The 22,781-nt window shown below is 42.8% G+C and overlaps 1 protein-coding gene across 6 annotated transcripts in view; it reads left to right on the forward strand.

Annotated features, from left to right (window-relative positions):
- The window catches only part of ICA1 (islet cell autoantigen 1), a 112,157-nt gene that overhangs the window by 33,743 nt on the left and 55,633 nt on the right, over positions 1–22,781 (forward strand). For all 6 annotated transcript variants that reach the window (XM_028156483.2, XM_054726501.1, XM_028156491.2 and 3 more), the window contains exon 6: positions 2,818–3,016. In XM_028156483.2, coding sequence (XP_028012284.2) covers positions 2,818–3,016 — 199 coding nt within the window. The remainder of the gene's footprint in view (positions 1–2,817; positions 3,017–22,781) is intronic.

Here is a 22,781-nt window from a genome sequence, read left to right on the forward strand (position 1 = left end):
TGAAAAATCTTTCATGAATTCTCATGTGTTAATCATATAATTATTACTAATTTTCAGTGGGAAAATTCTTATATAGACCTGCATGCCAAAGTGAACATCCATTTATGAGAAACAAAATGAAATCCCTGGACACATTACTACAAAAGCTACCATAGCTACATAGTTATTTTATAATATGGCTATCCAGTGATACCCTTTCATACGTGTATACAGAATTACCTCACACAGCACACATTTGGTACCTTAAGTTTATATAATCAAACCTTTTGTATACAGATGAAAGCAGTAAAAGAAATCAATAAGAACTATATAAGTGATATGCAAAAGCATCACTACTATACACCAGCAATCTGCCTGTATGCATAATTGAGTGCAGTTTGGACAACTTTGCAGTTTGGAAGGCCGTCTGCAGAGGGCTCTGGTTTCATGGCACTCAGCTGCTCACCAGGCACAGGGCATCCAAAACAGTCCTTCTGAACATGGAGAAGTCAGAGGATTACATGAGACTCTCATGAAGTTGAAGTCTCGGTCCTTGAATGGACATAATTTGGGATGTGCCCGAATTTGTTTTCAATATAAACAGCATCCTACCATACAATGTTTGTATAGTATTGCATACTGATGACTTAGCAAATTGATTTTTCTGATCAAATAACACTAACCACATTTTTTATGTGCATATATACATTAAAAAAAAATCCATAGCATAGTTTTCCATTGTCTAGGCGTGCCATTTACATTTCACCTGAGCCCTCCTGTGCACTATTTGGGCAGGGTCATTTCCACCTTTACCTGCTCAAGGATAAATGCCTTTGGAGTTGATCTTTGGGCACTTTATTAATTGTTCCTGCTCTGAATGAAAACACGGGTCAGCCTTTCCCTGAAGCTTGATGGTCCTGGTGATTGAGTTTTCCGTTGGTCTGGACTCAGTCCCTGGTACCACAAGTGAAGAGGTTTTCGCCTTTCTGATTTTATAGGAAGTATGTTACAGGGGAAAATGAGATGTTTTTATATGCCTTTTTCTCTTCTTCAAGATATTAATCTCTATCATCATGTCATTACATCTTCAAAAGTTTGGGTCCAACTTGCCAACAGCCCAAGAAATTGAGAATATTTTATTCACAAGACTCTTTTTCAGCCAGTTTAGGAAAAGTGGCAAAATCCAAGGAAAGAGATTAAAAAGAGTCCAGGAATAAATGGGATCCTTAGGGGGCCAGCTGAGGACTCTTTATCCCTTTCTTAAAAATATTTTTTTTTATTGATTTCAGAGGGGAAGGAAGAGGGAGAGAGAGATAGAAACATCAATGATGAAAGAGAATCATTGATCGGCTGCCTCCTGCACGCCTCCAACTGGGGATGGAGCCCACAACCCGGGCATGTGCTCTTGACTGGAATTGAACCCAGGACCCTTCAGTCTGCAGGCTGACGCTGTCTCCACTGAGCCAAACCAGCTAGGGCAACTCTTTCGCACTTTCAAGACAGGGCTTCCATTTTATAAACATTCACACCGGCATTTGTTTTACTGACTTACTTGGTAGTCATTGCTACAACTGCTCATTCAATTTGATGAATGGTGAGTATTAAATTTAACCCAGTGCTGATAAAGCACAGGCTTACTTTATGGCACAACAATATGTCTTTGAAAACAACTCGCAACACCTAGGTAGAATGATGTGAGCAAGCTGTTTTTTAAAAAGTGCTGAATATGTAAAAGCAGTGCTTCATAGGCAAAAGGAGAAATAAAGGAAATCGTGAAAGGGATTTTTTTTTCCTTAAACAGTTTATTGCTGTATCCATAATCTTAGAGTGCTATACACATGTCAGGCACCGTAGACATCGATGGAACAGCCAAGACCTGACTTCAGCTCACTGACACCATTGTTCCCTCCACCTAGATAAGTTTGCATTTAAATTTAAATGTAAATATTCATCTTGTTTTTATTTTTTGAACCTTCGCCCTGCAACTTCATGCAGATGACTTTTTTAAAGAGTGTGATTCATCTGACATTACTATTTGGGACAGTATTTTCTCCCCGCAAATAAATATTTTATCCAAAGTTTAGTATGCATCAAGCACTATTTTTTTTTTCCTAATAAGTGATGGTATGTTATAGCCAATATTATAATTATTTTACACCCACTTCATTGTATAATATACATTCGTTTCTAGTGTAGTATCCTTAAGTTTTGTTGTTGTTTTTTTTCATAAGAATCAAATCACAGAATCTACCAAAAGGGCCTGACACAGTAAACCCTCAGTACATGCACTTCTTCCCCCCTCCTAGACCAGTTGAAAATGCTCTGTCTGGGCTTCATTCTCTGACTATTGGAACAAGCAGCAGATGCCAGGCCTTTGGAGTGTAACTCAGAATGGCCTAGCCATGGAGACCCTAATCACACACAGGTCCATCCCTCCACACAGGGCCAAGTTTCAGAGGAGCAGCAGGCAGGGAGGGACCAAGAGTAGACAGGGGAAATGGTTATTCCTTGACCTTTCGCCATTAACACACGATTGGTTCCAGCTTCCAAGTGTTCTTTGCCCAGGCATGAGGCCACCCCCAACAATACTGACGAAAATACTTAGTTTTTTAAATAGAACAGTTAAGTAACAGTAATCTAAGAGATCAGTACATGGCTAATCGTCTCTGGTTGACTTATCAGTTCACCTACATTTCAGTTATACTTCAAACATTTCTACAGCAATGTCCCAGGCTCATGTAACTGTGCTAGGCTCATGTATTTAAGATTGGTAAGTTGTCAAGGATTCAGATCTCTAGCCCGCTTAGTTTCAAGATTGTGGCTTTATCCTCGGTCTAGGTTGGCCTTGCGAAATCCTTTGTGTCGATTTCACCAAGAAGTGGAGACTTTTCGGCATCGGGCCATCTCGGACACTTGGCTGACGGTGAACCGCATGGAGCAGTGCCGGACTGAATACAGAGGGGCATTATTATGGATGAAGGACGTGTCACAGGAGCTTGATCCAGACCTCTACAAGCAAATGGAGAAGTTCAGGAAGGTAGGAGATTTTATGAGGGTTATCCAAAAGGGTACCTGCTGGAAGGTAATGAGGTGTGATTTGAATCCCTCTAGTAAAGAAGACAGAACTCAAAAGCACCAAGGATGCAATTAATCATCACTGGTGTCTTTTTATGTGACAGAATACCAATTAATGTGATATGTAATTCTCTAAGGATACAAGTGAAGAGACAGCTGGAAACTGCTGGGACTTAGTTACTGGTTCTAATTGAAGTCAGATTTTCATATAATGTGCACTTTTGGTAAGGCTGTCATTTTTAAATGCCTTTTCATGCATAACTTAAAAAATCATGATTAGATCAAATGAAACTGGAAGGTGAGAACAGACTATTGTGGAAACCCCTTTTAATTAATAATGGATATTAAAATTAATAGAATAATAATGCTTCTTTGTTTTGTGAATTGGTTCAGAAGCAGTAGGGTTTAGTTGTAGGATTAAAAAATGTGGCATTGACTTCATCTGTGATCCCTTCAGAAATTTGTCTGAGGAAAATATATAGCAGAAGAGATGGGTTTGCTCCTACATTTCCCTGAAATAACTATGAGCAGCAGAGAACAGTGTTCCCTTGTTTTTTTAAATTATCTTGTCAGTTTAGCTGCTTTGGAGATTAGTTCAAACAAGGATACATCCACCACTAGGTGGCAGTCATGCACTGAGTATTTATGAAAATGCAGCCTTGGGTTTTTTTGTTGTTGTTGTGTACATAGTCTTGGGTTCTTTGTTTGGTGGACTTAGATATATTTCTAGGTGTTAAAGAAAAAAAATAAAGCAAATGTCAGGTTTGACATAATATTGTATTGATTGTCCTATTACTCATTTCAAATGAGTCAGTGATACTGCTTAACAATCCCTAGATTTCTTTTTAAGCACATCATTGCAGAGCTGTGAATGGGAAGCCCTACTGGTAGGAAGGAGGTTAGATGTGGAATGTGTTGGATGGGGGATGCGTGTGGGGGTGCAGGGGAGGAGGGATCTTCTGTGGCTTAAGAATAAGGTCACCAATTCTTGACCTAGGTATTAGATTCATACACATTCTTTTAAAAGTTAAATCTAATTCTGGTTTGTACTATAGAATCCCTCTCTGTGAAGGAAATCAGAGTCCATTTTATTTCTGATCACAGATGACCTTAATGTGTTAGCAGCGTCTAACTTCTTGGTAAGGCAGGCTTCTGAGCTCATGGAAAATCAGAACTGAAAAGTTCTTTAAAAATGAGTTAGTGAAACACACTCATTCTATAACGGAGAATATCCAAGGTCCCGAAAGAGTAAATAAAACTTGTCAAGAGTTGATGGCTACTAGATGTTGGCGAGCCCAGGCTACCTTTGAGATTTCCTGACTTTCTTATCAGGCACGTAACTTGGTTTGTCTTTGACACTTTATTTTGGGGTTGAAGGAGGTTGGGAGATGAAACAGAGAGGTTAAAAAAAGAAAAAGGGAGGGGGGACGTCAACATTATCTGCATGGTGTGGTGCCAGTCGCTTTATATCTACTGTCCTTTAAACGTCATACTAACCAAACACAGATTTCATCTTATGGGTGAAGAAAATGGTACCTGTTTTAAGTGACTAGCCCAGGGTCAGACAGGGAAATGAAAGTCAGAATCCTAGAAAATTACGCATCATTTTTTCCCTAAGAGAAAAAAATAAAGGGAAGTTGAAGAACATACATAACATTTAAAAGGGCGTTTTCATAGTAATTCCTCTCCTGTGATTTATTCATTCAACGAACATTTATTGAGCACCTTCCATGTGCCAGATAATAAAAGTAAACGTATGATTATTCTGGAAGGCCGGAAAAGTTCATGTGGAATTGTGTTTATTTGGTTTTGTTTTGGAGGGTGGTTACTAGCTGTGGAGGGATGAAATAAAAACCAAGCCCTTCGTCATTTGGTTTGAATGTTGAAATATTACCCACTGTTTAGTGTGATCAGTCTGTTGATTTTGGGGAATATGGTTGAAAAAAAATTCTTTGCCATAAAGAAGGAGCTGAAGTGATGCCTTACCCCAGTCCCATGTGTCCTGGATTTAATTTAATAGCGGAACATGGTGTACTTAGAATTTAGGGAAATTTTTTTTTTAAAGAAGTCAGATGTGAGTATATATTTAATGAGGCAGGGCTTTCATGGGGACAGGGGCTGGCCTGCTTCTCTTTACTACCATCACCTGGGGCCAGTCCAGCACCAGTCCCCAAGTCCATACCCATAGCAATGCCAGATTCCAGCCATTGCATTTGAAGTGCCAGAAGCATGTTTTCTCAAACCTCCCCAGCATTCCCGACACAGGCAGCTGGCCTTAGATGTTTTGGAAATGGACGTGTGTGGTTTTGCAGGTAAGAACTGGCATTATTCATGTGTGGGTTGCTGCCCTCTTTGGAATGAATTTGAATTGTGGAATTGGCTCTTCACTGGGAGTTCATAGCATGAAATTTCACTTTGAGCAAGCTTTTGTGTTCTGTCCCAGTTAGGATTTCATTCTAAACAGCTCTCCACTGATCTCCTGGAAAGTGTTAATTCTCAGTCCTCAGGGTGAGAGGCCAGGCTGCAGGTGGCTCCTTAGGTCCACTGTGGGGTGGAGAATGTTAGTCTCCCAGCGTCTCCTCCTGCCACCATCACGTTTCAACTGAGGACTCCTCAACCAAAGTAGTATTTTGCTATAAATTCTGTTCTTTGAGTTCACACTTTCCAAGGAGACAGAATTCTAATTCATACCTCACAAATGGGATCGCCCAACTGTAGTCTTTAGTATACATTCTCTCATTTATTCATTCATCCAACCAATGATACTGAAGTCCCCCTGCATGCTGGGCTGTGTGTGGGATATAGTAGTGAATAAACAGACATGATCACTGCCTTCCTGTCACGTGTAGTCACTTAGGGGTAGAACAAGAGCTAGCACGTGCCCCACCCACGAGGGGTTGCCTGCAGCAAGGGGCATCCGACCAAGATGTGAAGGATGAGTGCGAAGGAGCCAGGTGGAGGGAGAAGGGACAGCAGAGCAGAGTTCAGGGCTGAGGAAGCAACTTAGATAAACACTTTTAGGTGAAAGCACTTCTGGGGACCAGAGCACAAAAGGTACCGTGGATGTGCGAATGGTGGTGCCCAGACCAGGGGGCCACTGAGGTCAGCAGAGCTGAACCAGGAGGGACATCTCCCAGAAGGCTGAGAGGGAGTGGAAGGGTTTGAGAAGGAGAGGGGCATGATTAAATCAGTATTCTCCATAGCTTAGATTTTTTTTAAAAAAATTGATCTTAGAAAGAGGAAGGGAGGGAGGAAGAGAGGGAGGGAGGGAGGGAGGCGGGGAGGAAAACCTCGATGTGAGAGAGAAACATCGATTGGCTGTCTCCCATATAGGCCTGGACCAGTGATCAAACTCACAACATGGGTATGTGCCCTGACTGGGAATGGAACCCGCCACCCTTTGGTGTACGGGGGCAACACTTCAACCTACTGAGCCCCACTGGCCAGGGCTAGCTTACTCAGAGTTTAATGTGGAGGATTGAAGGACCAAGCATTGAGCCTGGGAGTGCTGCTAGGAGGCTTTTGTATGAACCATGGGGTGCCTGTGGAGGGAAGAGGGCAGTAGCCCAAGGAATACACTGCTCTGACCTTTCCCAGACTCCGCCATAGCATCACTTTAATTACAAAGCTCTTTATTCTTTTTAGATAGGAGCAAAATAAGTATAAATAAACAAATAGCAAGATCCAGTGTACTTTCACCTCCAACCAAATGCTAAGAAACCGTTTTCAAGAACACACAGTAAGCGTGGCCGAAATGATGAATGAAAAACTTAAAAGCCAGTGAAGTAAATCATCTGTTTCCCTCGTGGACCCTGTGAAGCTCATGGGCCAGATGACAGAGCTCTGGGCAGCAGCATTAGTAAGCGTTTAAGTAAGGGCCTGTATTTGGGGATGGAAATACAAAGAGGTGGGAAAGCTTGATCCCACCCCTCAAGAAGGGCCCTGCCAGTCATCTGTTCCTTCTCAAAAGTACTGTGATAAACAAGACACCTGGAGAGTGGCCATATGCAGCTCTTCTCCTCAAGACCGAATTAATAGGAAATGGTAGCTGGATCCGAGTGGGCGGGGCGGGGCCCATGTGTGTGGGAAGCCCCTCCTGACAGCGTGACTCACCCCAGGAGGGAAATGGACAGGAGGCTACACCAGGAGGCATTTTATGGGCAGTTACAACGTGTGATATATGTGCCCTTTGAAGGCAGAGTAAAGGGGTATCACTTAAAAATAGAAGCCGGCTTCTTGTAGCCGATTACATCAGCTCACGTTGTGAGCTCACAGGAGAGCTGTTGCAGCCCGATGCCCTTGAGAGAGTCCTCCTGCGGTCCATTAAGTGCCTTGTTTTTCTTGAAAGTCAGAAACGGGATGGAGGGTGATTCTTCTAAATGGAATAAAAGCTGTGCTAGGTGTAAGAAAATAGTTCCGAGCCCTCCGAAGAGATAACATGGAAATGTATATGTGGGCATTGGCATGAGTCAGAGTCCTTACAGACAAGGGCAAGAGGACTGGCGTTTTAATGAGGGCCATTTATTAAATGGCTAGATGAAACCCTGCAGCGTTTGTCTAGTGTTTCATCACCATAACGCAGGAGGGGGCTTAACAGGTAGAAAGTGGGAATGGCGCCCCGTATTCTCAGGCTTCTATTTAAAATAGTGTTCGATTATTGAGCGCTGTTAATTCACCAAAGCCATATCATCGGAGGATATGTCACTGGGAGAAGGCTTAGTAACAAATGGTGGTGGCTTAGTGGGTGGGGCCTTATTAGGGACATCTGTCAGTGGTGTCCCCATGTCAGGTCTATAGAGCTTGGTCAAGGACTAGTAAACAGCAGTATTGACATGAGAGGGTTTTTTTGGTTGTTTTTTTTTTTTTTTCTTCCTGTGGACAAAGATGGGTTAATTAATTTGACAGTATCATTAATTACGGCTGAAATCATTGGTCTCTGTCAGAGGTCGGGCTCTTGAAGCAATTGAGGGCAGGTCCCATGAGAGCTGGAGACGCCAAAGTAATCACGCAGGAGTGTCCCCACTCAGCCATCTCCCCGGTCGGTGAGAAAGGCCTCGTGCTTGCCTGGGCCTTCTGGCTTTCTTGCTTAAACCAGTGTTCTGCTTTGGTTCCGTGCCCAGAGCCGGGCTGAGACCCCGACCCCCGCCCCAACAAATTGTGTCCAGTGAGTGTGGAGCATTTCAGCTTTGGGTCCATGTAATGGACCAACACTATCTGTCTAAGCAGCATCCTGACTCTCGGGGCTTTGCTTAATTCATAAAAGGGGTGGGGGGCTTGCCCCGTTATCGCTCCTGTCTCTTCTAGTTCTAAAATTCTGTGCACTGGATTGAGTTCTTTGAGGAGGTGAAAGTTCCTTTTGGTAAAGCTAACCCTCCTTATGCTGTTTCGTAACCCTCCATTTCCATTTGTTGGGTTTTGGTGTGTGCCTGCTGTTTGTTTTATTTTGGTTGTTTAACTAGGGTGCCTGCTTTTTTTGTGGTGCCCAAGAAGATTGAATCTAGCTGCTAAACCCCACCCTTGGGTTGCTGTCTCTTTATACTACCCAAAGGCCATAGGAAAAACATGCCATTTTCACATGGCACAATTGGGAAGGGAACGAATAATTATACCCTTGCTTTCCTGTCTGAATTTCATGAGATGAGGCCTTTGGGGCTTTGTGTGTCTTTATTGATTTCCCCTGCTGAACTTGGTGAATAGCAAAAATTAGTTTCAGGGTTAAGCCAAGACCATTTGGAGTAGCATGCTTGAAACAGATAACTCGCAGAGCCGATGGCTGGCTGGCTGCGGCTCCTGGTCGGAAATAGGGAGGAGGAAGGCACATGAGCTCCGCGTTGGGATGGCTCTGTACTGTGTTCCCAGCCCTGCCTGCAGCAGCTGTGACAGCTCGGCTAGGTCTGTAAGTCTGTTGCAATGTTCTCATCCACTAAAGGAGATACAGGTATGCTCACCACGCTCTCCTCCAGCTGTCCCATTTTTATTATCCTTTCTCTAAATCATTAAGCTCTAAAACCGCTAAGCTCCTCTGTAGAGACGTGGAGGCGGGAGCAGGGCTAACATGCCTTTTGTCAGTGTAGTGGTTTCCTCCCACTTCAGGCAAGTTCTGGTCTTGCTGGGTCAGCCTGGTCTTGTTGCTGTTGCGCTAATATCAGACCCTGGAAAAGAAGAATGTTTCACTCATCATTCTTGGGTAGTGTTTACAAACTGATCAGGGATCTCTCTTATTTAGATACTAATACTTTTGCAAGGGTCAGGAACCCATGACCCACAGGCCAGCCGCCTGGTTTTGCAAATCAAGTTTTTTATTGGAACACAACCATACTCATTCATTCACTTATGTCTGCGGCTGCTTTCATAACGCCCTGGCACCGCCGAGGAGTTGTGTCAGAGACGGCTGTGGCCCACAGGGCAACATTTGCTTTCTGCCCTGTAACAGAAAAGCGTTTGCTGGCCCCTGACTTATAGGAGCCTCTAGTACAGGTTGAGGTTAAGAAGTTTTGGGGATTAAAACATTTTTTAATTATGGTAGATACACAAAATGAAATTTACCATCGTAACCATTTTTAAGAACCCAGTTCAGTAGTCAGTCTGTTCACATCATTGTACAAACAATCTCCAGAATGTTCGCATCTTGCAAAACTGAAACTAATACCCATGAACAACCAATCCCCGTTTCCCCTCCCCCAGCCCCTGGTAACCACCATTCTACTTGCGCGGTTTTTATTAATTTGACTACTTTAGATACTTCATATAAGTGGAATCATGCAATATTTGTCTTTTTGTGACTTGATTTTTTCATTTTTACATACCATCTTCAAGGTTCATCCATGTTGTAGCATGCAGCAGGCTTTCCTTCCTTTTTAAGGCTAAGCAGTATTCCATTGTATGTATATAGACCACAGGTTATTTATTCATTTATTTAGCAGTGGACACATTTGGGTTGCTTCCTTACCTCTTGGCTATTACAGTGCTGCTGTGAACATGGCGCGCAAATACCTCTTCCAGACCCTCCTTTGAACCCCAAATATATAATCGTGATAGGCATCTCATAAATGTTTTTATTATCGAATGAAATTTAATCCTGCCATTGACTGAAAATGAGTCTCAGGCTTTGTAAGCAAGGAGTCATTTGACTTTTATCATCATCTGAGAAGGTATTGTCTACATATACTAATTCAGTTTATATTATCTAATTTTTATAAAAATAGTAAACACTGGTGTGGGTTTTTTAAATAAGCACATGTAATACTGTAAAAGCTAATGTGTTGGCTTAAAATAGATTTTTTTTTCATGTGGGGGTTAGAGAGGACTGCTTCTCTCTTGAGAGAAATAGTGAGTGTCCGCATGTGGAGTTCTCTGATCGTTTGAGGGGAAAGCTTGCTCAACTCTCAAGTGTCAGAGTGGACTCTGGGCGAAAGTGAGTTACCGAAAGGTGAACTGATCCAGCCCAAGATACTTTTCCTTTTGCAAGGTTGTCTGGCTTTTCTCCCGAAGACTTATGTGTATTAGCTGTCACACGCAGGCCTGGTTGCTAGAATTTCCTGGGTGATAATGAACAAAACATACAGGTTTGACTGAGTAGAACCATCAAGTTCCAGATCAAAATGCTGCTATACCAGCAGCTCCATCTCAAAGCACAGGCTTCTGGTGCCTCAGCGGCTAGAGTCTGTTGGATGGATTCATTATTTCCATGTTTCATCATGTTGTGCTTTTGGCTGCAGGGTCAGAAGGATGGCTGGTGCCCAGGCCACCATCACCCCCCTCCACAGCAACCACAGACTATTCCATCTGCCTCTGTCTGCTTTTGGTAGCTGTTGAAGAAGGTGTCATCTGAGATTATGGTTATATGGAAAATCACTATGTCCAAGGAGTGTGATTTACTAGTTCCTATCTTTCTAGTTTGTCTCCAAGTCTGTCATATCTATATTAGCCTCTTCCTTGTGGTTAAGAGCTCAATATAGTCTTTCCTAGCTAGTCCTCGTCTTCTCTCATGATAAATTACTTGCAATTTTTACCACCTTCTAGAATGTAGTAGAAAAGACAGTTGTTGCACCCTGGTGGGTTAGCCCAGCATTCTCATGTTAAAATGTTTATGCTTTAAGGAAGCCATCTCACTATGCTATTCTTATTTTTTTTTTATGGTTTTTACCATTTTAAATGGCAAAACCATTTTTAAAAATGGTTTACTTAGAATGCGAATTTTATTTAATTTCAAATAGGAGTAATATATCTACCATTTCCTGAATTGCAGATAGTTTATAATACGCTAAGTTACTTTTATTAGAGTTGGAAAGAATTTTCTTCAAATACATTCTTCTTTGCAACCAGACTCTTCAGTGACAGAAAAAAAAAAGAATGATTTGATGGTTGTCTAAATTGTCACTTTTACATCAGACTGGATTTATAAATTGGCTATGGAGTGTTAATATTTCAGAAAGGAAGCTCTAAATCACTATTGCTTTAGGAAAAACCTGCATTCTGTGTTCATTTGTCATTAAGAAATGTTGAAGAGTTTAAATAGCATTTAAAAAAATGATTGAATTATTTTTGTGAACCCCCAGCTAAGCATTCCTAAGAAGATATGTCCAAGCAGTGCTCGCCCCTTAGTGGAATCATACACTGTCATTGGATTCATAGGGTTCCTGTCTCTCAATGGAGCTCAGAATCCCATCCTATCCCGAGTCCTAAATCTATCCACTCTTTAGTGTTTGAACTATCAAAAGAATGAGTCAATAGAACACTGGTATTTTCCATGTACAGTTCTGAAAAATAAATCTTAAAAAAAAAAAAAGATATTTGCTGATTCCTTGGTCTCCAGTGAATTGGTCCGATCCTCATCTAAGAGGGAAATTAGCCAGGGATCAATCCTCATGTTGCCCAAGTTATGTTCACAAAAGTGCACACAGTTCCCCACCACTTTCAACTCACTTCTCCCAAAGAGTGGCTTCACTTGGCCTCCTTGAATGAGTTTTTGGTAAAACCTTAAACAGAAAACAGCTAAGTATATGTGCTACCCTTCTAGCATAAAACTTTCAGGAGAATTCCAGGTAAATAAAATGACCCCTAGTGAAAAAAAAAGGAGTTTCATAATATAGCAATTATCCCAAACTAAGTCATTATCCCACACAAGATAAATACAATCCATATAGAGGAGCCCTAAAATCTTAAACCGACCAACTTGACATGAACTCAGGAGCCCTAACGAAGAGCAGGTCCTCAAAAGGCCATTGGTATAACTTTGAAATGAAATTCCCACATGCATTAATCAGGCTTCTGTTGTTCCCATCAAATGAAATATGATTTTAGGGCTTGGTAACACTTCACAGTTGATTGGCTCTCTCTATCCAACTACCCATCTATCTGTCCATCCATCTATTTAAATTCACTCCCCAGCTGTGATTCTGAGACAGCCATTGTCATTGAGATGCTGATTCCTTACTGTGGTGCTTCTGGTGACTGCTGACATTGGAATAAGGGATACTTCTCAAGATAGATTAATTATATAAACAAATTGAGGGATAGAGGGTTTTTTTTTTCCTGTTTTGTTCCTTTAAATAGGTGTTTTTTTTTTCTGGGCTTTTAGAGATGGGACTCTGCATTCTCATAAGCAAAAACCATTCATGGGTATTAGATCATGTTCTGAGAGAGGTCCAGGCAAAGAGACTTGGAAAATACCCACATACTGGGAGGAAGAACCATATGAAAAACCCACAGATTAATGCATGGGAAAGAAATTGCTCAAATAGACAGGGAAGCTGAAAAGAAACTAGTAGAGTAAAATATATTACATTTAGGATATTTTTCTCTCTCAAACGGTTTCTTCTTAAATTAGTGGGTGGGGGGGGAGTAGTAGGGGAATCTGGCAATAGTAATTATTTCTGGGGCAGGAGACAAGATTGGGGAATGCCATGAGAGGAGATAAGAGATGAGAATGAGGTTGAAGTTTTACTGCATGCCTTCTTGTGCCTTTCTTTTTTTTTAATCCTCATCTGAGGATGTGTTTTCATTGATTTTAGAGCAGAAGGAAGAGAGAGGGAGGGAGGGAGAGAAGAGAGAGAGACATCAGTGTGAGAGAGAAACATATTGATCGGTTGCCATCTGTATGCTCCCTGACTGGGGATCAAACCCATTTCCTGGCAGGAAATCGAACCTGAGACCTTTTGGTGTATGGGATGACACTCTAACCAACTGAGCCACCCAGCCAGGACTTCTTGTGCCTTTTAAATTTTGTGCCATATGCATATATTATCCTTAAAATAATATGTATAAAAATAATGAGGATTAATGAGATTAGCATGAGAACTAGAAGATTGGTAGAAGGAAAGGGATAATGATAGAAAACTCTTAAGTGGACAAAAACGGAGAGGTTTTTGTTGTTGTTTTTAATAAAAAGGGAATAGAGGAGACAGGCTTGAGAGGCAAAGATGGGAGCTAAGTTCCAAAGGTGATGTCATAGGGCAGCCGGATGGAGGAGCTTGGTGGATGAAGTCATTTTTGAAAGCTATCAGCAGGGAGAGCCATGTGAGGTGGTTAAGTCGCTGAGAAATAAAAGGATCAAAAATAACGCCTGAGGGAAACCCACCAAAATCAGGAAAGAGGATGAGAATGTTGCTTTTAAAAGCCTTCACTGTTCTGAGAAAACGGGAATAAGCATAGTTATACTTATCCTGCAGGGGGAAAAGGTGAGAAAGTAAGCAGATAACTTTTCCCATCGCCCTCACTTGCCTCCTAGAAGAAACATGTCCTGTGTTTTGCATCAGTGAGAATGTAGAGAAAACCCTTTCCCAAAAAAGAATCAAAGAGGAAGAGGGCAGCTACTGCAGAGGGAACAGCCTCCACATTTTCTGCCCCACACTAGGGCCTTTGAGTGGGTTCGCAGCATCCTATAGGCTGACATTTGATCTCTTAACTTGGAGGGTTTCTGCTGGCTTTAATGACTTGTTCTGTGTTCATCATTCACTTCTAATTCTCATTCATGCTATTCAACATGCTCAGTCAAAACCTTTCCCTGCAGTGTCCCTCTCCACTCTTTTCTCTAAATCTGTTTTCTGCTAAATTTCTGAAATCCAGCCGTTTCATCAGTTCCTTTTTATTGGTAGCCTTCCAGGTTTTACAGACGAAATCAGGAGTATTTATGCTCCTGTGAGCCCTAATTTTGTCATTAAAATTTCCTGAGAAGTAGTATCAATTGCCATAAATCAAACTATATCCCTTTGGCTTCCCAGTATTTATTTATTACGAGTTTATTTTTAATACACTCACAAGGGCCTCCTAAGGCTCAAGTTTAAAAAAAGAAATGGACATGCACGCAGATTCTAAGCCGCACATCGTTTTGTGCACACATTATGGATGGGGCTCCCACTAACGAAGCATTCCTGTCAAGATCAGATACAACTGGGAGGCCTAAGGACATAGGGTTTCCAGAGACTGCATAGCATGCTCAGGTTTCCCTGGAATTTTATCACGGTCGCCACAAATCAAGTGTTTTAGAGTAAAAGGTCAAAAGCATCTTTAATTTTAAAGCTTTCCATATCTTCCTCATCCAGGCTGTGTAGGCGATGCTTCCTCCCCCTCCCTCCCCGAGCCCTGCCAGGAAAAGCCAGTGATTTGTAAATTAAAGCTATGTCAGCTAAAGCTTTTATTGGTACTTATTACCCGGGCCTCCGTCTGCTTTTAATTTTAATTTTCTGCTGAAAGGACTAGCTTTACCTTTAAAAAAAATTTTTTTTTGCATGTCTTCCACTTTAAAATAAAAAGTAACAGCTGAAAGTAGTGATGTGGAGGCAGACAATAGTTAGGTTTCCTGAGTAAGATTCCCTCTTCCTTATCTTTAATGTAGTTTAGGTTTGGGCAAAGCCTCTTGTATTCCGGATTGACCTACTTGTTCTTCTCTGCCTGGCATGTCCCCACTTTCCCCACCATTCTTCAGTTTCAACTAATAAATTGTGTAAGTAAAGTAGACATTAAGAAGTTGATGTTAGGAAAGAGGGTTTTGGAAATAAAATGAAGATTTGATCAACTTTTTCATTTATGCTTCAATGGAGAAAATAAGAACAACATATTTTAAGAGAATGCTAAACATGAGTTGTACAAAAGTCAAAATACTGCTGTTTTTTAAGTATAAACTTTTTCATAATACAAAAACAGCAGTGATTTAAGCTCCACAGTGAACTATATGGTAGGTTCATTTATGCAAGCTATTTAACATATTTGAATTTTTTCCCAGCCTAGGGATTTTCTTAGCATTCTGCGTTACGGATAGATGTAGCAGCTACTTAAATATGTACATAATGCAGACACTTTCTGATTCAATATTTGTAAAATGCTCTTCAGTCTACAATGCTGTTTCATAGTCATTACTTTACCAAGACCACACAGTAGTTCAGTGAGGGCACGAATGCTTGTCCCATTTCATAGCTGTGGCCACTGAGGTGCCATAAGTCGACTGACTGACCCCCAGCTACGTATACGAACCGATGTCCTCTGGTGCCAAAGTCAATGCTCTTCCCACTGCTTCCGCCCCAAGTGCCTCTTAATCTAATGAGTGGATCTGTGTGTCCTGCTAAGTGGCTGTGGGAGCTGGTGTGTCTGTGGTGGGGACCCAGCTACGCATTAAAGGAACAGCCACACCTTCCAGCACGTTCTGTATCCTCTGGACTCATTTTCTCTGACCCCAAGGTCACCCATAAAAAGTATTTGGATGTCTTATTTCCTTCTCACCAAGCCAGCCCATCAGTGTGTCTGTCCTCTGAACATGTAGTCATGTTTCTCTATTCAGCCTTGAGTACTTCTCGGGGTCCACCTTGTTCTGAGGACCCTTGGGAGGTGAAATGGCTGGTCTCCAGCATGGATTCCTGGGGCTCGGGGCCCAGATCTGCAGCAGTGCAGTTCAAGCTCAGGGCCTCAAGTTGGAATGGATGATAAAAGGCTCATGGGTGGAAGGTAGACATCACGGAGGCCAGCACCCCAGCCCGGGATGCTGTATAAGTTAATTCTCATTATTGCTTGCATGCTGGCTGGTGGGTTGAAAGCCAGTAGATGATGGAAAGGTTTTTACCTATAACAGAAAAGTCATAGAAGCCCTACAGCGAATAGGCACAGGAAGTGAGCAGGTCACCTGCACCATTTCCCATAATAAAGGACATCTTCCCACACATCCAACTAACCCCGAGGGCGGGACTTTCTGGCCTGAGTTGAGTATAGGATCTTCTGAGAAGCCAGTTGGACATGGAGAATCCTGGGTCCCACCTGAGGATGCTGATTTATGAGATCTGTAGTGGGGACCAGGAGTCTGATTTTTAGTGAACTCCCACCCGACTCCCTTGCTGCGGTCTGTGGATCACACCTGGAGACATATTTCCTCCATACATCACCATAATATAGCCAATGCTCACAATGACAACTGATCCATCAGAAAAGGTGATTTTGTTATTTTGACAAGACAGACATTCAAGAAGACAGGTGTCTATTGAATGAAGATTTCTTATTTTTAAAGTGTTCTTAATAGAGAAAATTTGAATTAGATAGAAAAGCTCCTTAAAATCACTTGATTCCCAGGAATCCTACTAAAGGAATCATTATGCTGCTTCTTGATACTTTCCACACGTTTGCTTAAGCCCTAGAGCCTAGAGATTTGTATACCGCAGACACTCAGATATACTTACTTTGCTCATCTACAATCAATATTAACCTTGCTAATTAAATCTTTTCTCCTATTTCCACTACCCCCTTCCTCAGTGTTCTCCCCATTGACTCAGAAAACTGAAAGAGCTTGAAGGAGCCTCCGGTTAGTTAATATCTTGAATTGATTACTTGGGATCATGCTGCTTTGTGGGCACACAGCAAATCATTTTGAGAATTAATTTATACGTGTTCAACACAGGGAATTTTCTAAGAGCAGTCTGGCACCGTGAGTGTCCTGATATGCATGTTAAAAAAAAAAAAAATGCCTACAGCATCATGAATAAATCCGCCCAGCTGCATCCTGCCCGGGTCATGTGGTTTACTGCCCAAAGCTGGTCCATCCTCTCAAGACCAGAACAGCCTAAGACAGAGAGAAGCCTTCACCACTGGGTCCTACGACACAGCCGTCACGTTACTCTGTGGTTTGTTACAGCTAACGTGATTCATAAGCAATGATGCCCTACCTTTGAGTTTCTTTCTGTAGCAAGTACCAAAATGTTGAGGAAAAAGTCAGGGATGGTATGAAAAATAGTAATTCACAAATGTCATTTGTCCTAAAATGGCATTTTTGTGCTTGGAAGATACACGAGAGGCTGTGAAATTGTAAATAGATAATGTCAGGGATATAGTATGTTGTCATTTCTTGATAGATACCCAGCTAATCTTGATTAGGACAAAAGCAACTTGGAAGTTGACTGTATTAGGAGAAATAAAAAAAATTAACAAATATTTTATTAGAAGTTTATCATGTGCCAGCTACTGTTCTAAGCATTTGTCAGGAATAGGCTCATTAAAATTCTCCAAAGGGTCGACGCTGTGGTCCCCTCTTCACAGTTGAGGATTTGGAAGCGTGGAGAGGGTAACTTTCCCCAATGTCTCACAGAGTGCAGCAGGGCCAGGTGGGAGGGGTTGTAAATAGACTCCAGTCACCTCTACACACACACACACACACACACCCCTTACTTTCTGGACCCGAAGTGGTTTCTTTATGAGCGTGGGTGGTGGGGACGTGTAGACTTGTCAGTTCAATGAGGTTAAACAGCCTCCCTCCTTTCAGTGTAAATGTTGAGTCTATTCAAAATTCTGCTTCCTGTTAGCCCTGGTTCAAGCAGTCTCTTTGGGGATTCTCTTTCAGAATTCCACCCCACTCTTCCTCCCCAGGACAGCATTGTCCCAGGGGGGTAGCATCCTTGAAGCCACTCTCCGTCCCTGGCTCCTTGCTTGTCTTTGCTGCAGCATGGCCAGTCTGGGCTTGCATCGTATGGCCCTGAAGCCTGTGGCTGGGGTAACGGTGTTCTAGGAGCCTCAGCCAACTTCCTTTCATGAGTCACCCAATTGGTAACTCGGACTACCTCGGACTCCACTGCGGCCCCAAGCCCAGGGCCACTCCTGGCAAGCTCACTAGCAAACACCCTTAGCCGCCTTCCTATCCTTCCACAGGCCCTGAGCTCCTCTGGATTGCTGCTTCTCCACACCCCAGGAGCCCAGGGAGATGCTGGGGAGTTACCATTGGGCCCTCCTTTGTCAACCAAACTGCTTCACTTTGGTGCAGCCGATCCTGTTTGGAGCTGACACAGGCCTGGGAGGCACACTGCCCCCCTCCCACCCTGCAGACTCCCAAGCAGCTCGTGGGGCCCAACACATACTGCCTGTAGTTTCTTTCTTCGTGCTTCTCTCTCTGGGACAACATTGGGCCCATGTGTCATTGCCCACTTCCCCTACTGACTGCCCTAGCCCAGGAGGAGATGGGCAATCTTTCTTCCTTCCTCTCTCTGGCCATTAAACTCCAACTCCTACCACCACCATGTGAAAAGTATGATCAAGTCCACCGACAGAAGTAGGAGATATTGTATATTTTGGCTTAGAGCTCTCAGAAAAAGACCAGGTGAGATACTCACATTTAGGAATTGTTGGTAGCTATGACTGAGGTACATGAGAAAAGGTGAGATCCCTTAGAAGAGGATTTGGAATACAAAGGGAAAAGGAGACTGGAATTTTAGCATTCAAGGGTTCAGTAGAGGAGAAGCCAAAGATATCAAGAAAAGGCAAGATTATTTGGTTTGTTAATGCAACCAACAAATGAACGTATTTCAGAGGAAGGATGCAAACTCTGAATGTCCCCCTGATATGTCACATGCAGTGAAGAATAAAAAGTGCCCCTGGATTTAGCATCAGTCAAGCGTGTTTTATGGAATTGCTGAGGAAGGTGCATGTTGTGGAAGGAGGAGTGCATCTCCCTAATACCCGTGTTCACGTGAGTGGATGTTTGGATGCTGTTTCAGTTACTATGGCTGGGTAAATTACTCCTGAACTTAGTAGAATAAAGCAGCCATTTATCATGCTCACAGATCCTGTGGGTTGGGAATTCAGACGGGGCACAGAGATGACCCTTGTGACTTGCAAGGCAAAGGACAATAATACAGCTTTGGAAGGGCGCTTTTTCTTGGGATGCTTGCCCTGAGAACCCAGCCAGCAGCCAGCATCAGCCATTAGATACGTGGGCAGGTTGGGCTTCCGCACAGCTTGGCAGCCTCCCCAGATGAAGAGCAGGTTGGAAGCTGCGTTGTCTCTTGCCTTGGAAGTCCCACGGCGTCATCTCTGCATGCCATTCATTGAGGCAGGTAGTTAGGAAGTCTCTGCCTTGTGGACCTGGAAATATTGCTGTGGTCACTTTTGCAAAATGCACTCTGCCACATGACCCATCAGTTTCATTAGGCATTATTCAAAGCTATCTTCTGAGGTCTAGTGGCACACCCATTTAAAATATGTATCATTTCCTGGATTCGTGATTGCAAATGCTCTGGAAAATGAAGGAGCCCTGGGAACCAACAGTGTCAGCCATCTCAGAAAACCTAAAGAGCAGCTACCCAAACCTTCATAACCTTCCTCAACTTAATCCTCCATCTGCACTCTCAGCTCATGGCTATGCCTCCTACTCCAGTGAGAAATTTGCAAGCATCAGAGAGCACCCTTCTAGGTATCCCCTGCTCTCTTTCCATGCCCTTCCCATGGAAACTCTCAAAAAATTTGTCTCCATTTACTCACTTCCTTATAATTCAGCTCTCCTGAAATGTCTGTGACTCCCCAAAGTCCAAGTTCTAGTACTTCTTTTCAGGCCTCATTTTAAGGAACCTCCTCTCTACACTATTTTACTATGTGATTACTCCCTCCTGCTTCAAACTCTATGACCTTGCCTTAGGGTAAACTCTATTTACCTTAAGGTAAATCATATACCCTAGTCTTTCATTGCTGCCCGATCATTTCTCTACTATATTAATGTTGGTGTTTCTCAGGGCCCCATTCTTGACCTTCATGCTTTTCCTGAAGGATCTATTTATGCTGTTGATTTCACTAGTTGACTCCAAAATCTCTAGTCCCGTGCTCTCCCTCAAACCCATTCTAACATGCCCAACTGCCCCTTGAACGTCTCTACTTTCATGTAGAGGTGGGCCAGAACTGTGAATACAGGGCATCTAAAACTGATTTCATCGCCCTGTATCCCTGTGTTGCTACCCCATCACCAGCTCACTTTATTCTCACTGAGGCTAAAAACCTAAGAAATATCTGATGCCTTACTTTCTTGTACCACCTACATCTAACAGATCACCAGATTTGCATTCTAAATATTTCCCAGATCTGTTCCTGCCATCTCAGCTCTCCTGCCTTCCTGGACTACCAGCCCTACCATGTCTCCCTGCTTCAGGTCTGCCTGCACACAACCTGGTGTGATCAAAATGAAACCCAAATCCAACCACATTGCGTCTCTGCTCAGTGGCTGCTGAGGCCACAGGATCAAGTTCATGCTCCTCAACATCCCACAAAGCCCTGTGTGGTTTTGCTCTTGTCCAAATCTAGGGCCTTACCTCACACCACTTCCAGCCTCACAGTTTATGCTGCAAAAACTTCAAGCTGCTTAGTTCCCTCCAAACAATGAGCTGTTTCTGACACTCATTCCTTTGCTCATATTGTCTACTCTGCCAAGAGACAGGTTGAGGTCAATACCACTTCAGCAGGTAGGCAGTTGGTACTGCCTCAGCCTTGAAAAGGAAAATAGAAGTGTGCAAGGGGAGGGCTGTGGGTGAGTTAGCACAGTGTGCAGGGCAGGATGGGTGGATGTTTGACAATGGGTGACATTTACCCAAACCACAGTTTCTGCCGTAAGCCATGAGCTTGCATTCTTCTTCAATATTTTGTCTTCTACCACCATCAGTATTATTGTCACATGCACAACTTACGGAAACTCTAATTTTCAAAAGAAAATGCATAGAAATATGTCATTTCGGAATATATACATATAATACTCTTCTTATAAAGTTACCACTTATAGGAAACATATTTTGTGAACTCCTAACATCCATTCTATCCCAGATGGTTAGTCTAAGACGGTTGTTCTCCAAGTGTGGTCCCCAAACAGCTGTATCAGCATTACCCAGAGACTTGCTAGAAAGGCAAATTCTTGAGCCCAGACCTACTGAATCAGAAATTCAGAAGGTGGGGCCCAGCAAGCTGTGTTTTAATAAGATCCTTCAGCTGATTCTGATTTATGTACGACTTTGAGAACCAGGGGTCTAAGACAGTCTGGATAATCTCATTTTCCTTGTCACTAATTGGTTTTGGAATATATAGGTAACTCAATTCTGGCTTGTGAGAGATGAGAGGAAGTCAGTTCAGTAGCAAGCATCTGGGAGACGTGTTCTTGCTTTTACGAAGGATTTTCAGGAAAAGATCACTCCTGGGCTGACCTGGATGTTATCATGCCTGGGTCTGACCCCTGGAACAGCCTTCTTGGGAGCATGAAGGGTGCCAGCTCGTGGCCAAGGCAGCATGCTCTGAGTGGTAACACAGGAAATTGGAAAGAATTTTAGTCCTTCAGGACTTCACAGAGCCATTGATTGAATTAGCCAACTTTGGAGGCTGTTGTACTTCTAAAGTTTGAATTCGTTCCTTTATTATTTAGTTCTGTTTGAGTCAATTCAGTGATGCTTGTTTAAAAAATAATAATTGCCCGGCCATGGTGGCTCAGTGGTTGAGCGTCAACCTATGAATCAGGAGGTCATGGTTTGATTCCTGGTCAGGGCACATGTCCGGATTGCAAGCTTGATCCCCAGTCGTGCAGGAGGCAGCTGATCAATGATTCTCTCTCATCATTGATGTTTCTATCTCTCTCTCCTCTCTCCCTTCCTCTCTGAAATCAATAAAGATATATTTTTAAAAATAATGGATGCATATACTTATTCTTTATATATACATGCATTTATTCACACTGAAAAATTCTTCCTTTGTTTTCTAGGGGACACTAGATGGTGATTATAATTACTTACCACGAGTGAGGTTCTTTGAAAACAAGCAAACCCCACATGTCTCATTCACTAGAATATATTGGCCACCCTTCACTTTAACAGTCAAATAATGATGCTCCAAGCCCCCTTCCCTATTTTTCCTAGAGGTTCAGGACTTTCCCAGGAATTTCTGCCCAGCATTCTTGTGCATCCCACAGGAGTGCTGTGTTCCTTAATGTGACTGTGGCTGTCACATGTGTCCCAGTCAGCTGTCAGCCTCCATCCCACCAGGCCACTTTCCGCATGTCATCCCTTGTCATCCTGTAGCCAGAGAGAATTATAATGCAGACGTGTGACTCCTCAATGAATTCATCAGCCAAGTGCTTTAAGAGGCCACTTCTGGAGAATGCCTCTCTGCTCTGTCTCTAGCATGGCCCCATGGCCCCGGAGACAGCTTCGCCTTCCCACCTGGGCGTGCCATTGGCCCTGACTTGCCTCCCACTGAGGCTTTCAGAGATACTTAAGTCTTACTTGTCTAAAGGGAAACAGTGTGAGAAAAGCAATCAACCCATGAGGAAGATTAGCATTTACAAAGCTCTGCAGCTCCTCCTGCCCCCTATGTTCTTGGCTTTGCTGCTGTGTAATCAAAGACCTATGAAAGTGCTCTTCCCCAAAACAGAGGAGCAAGTCCTCCTCAAAGATGAATTCAGACCTCACTCCTTTTGACCACATTATCGCTCCAAAAGTGGTAATCAGCAAGGGGTGAGG

This window comes from Eptesicus fuscus, chromosome 14 (assembly GCF_027574615.1).
Source record: "Eptesicus fuscus isolate TK198812 chromosome 14, DD_ASM_mEF_20220401, whole genome shotgun sequence".
NCBI lineage: Eukaryota > Metazoa > Chordata > Mammalia > Chiroptera > Vespertilionidae > Eptesicus > Eptesicus fuscus.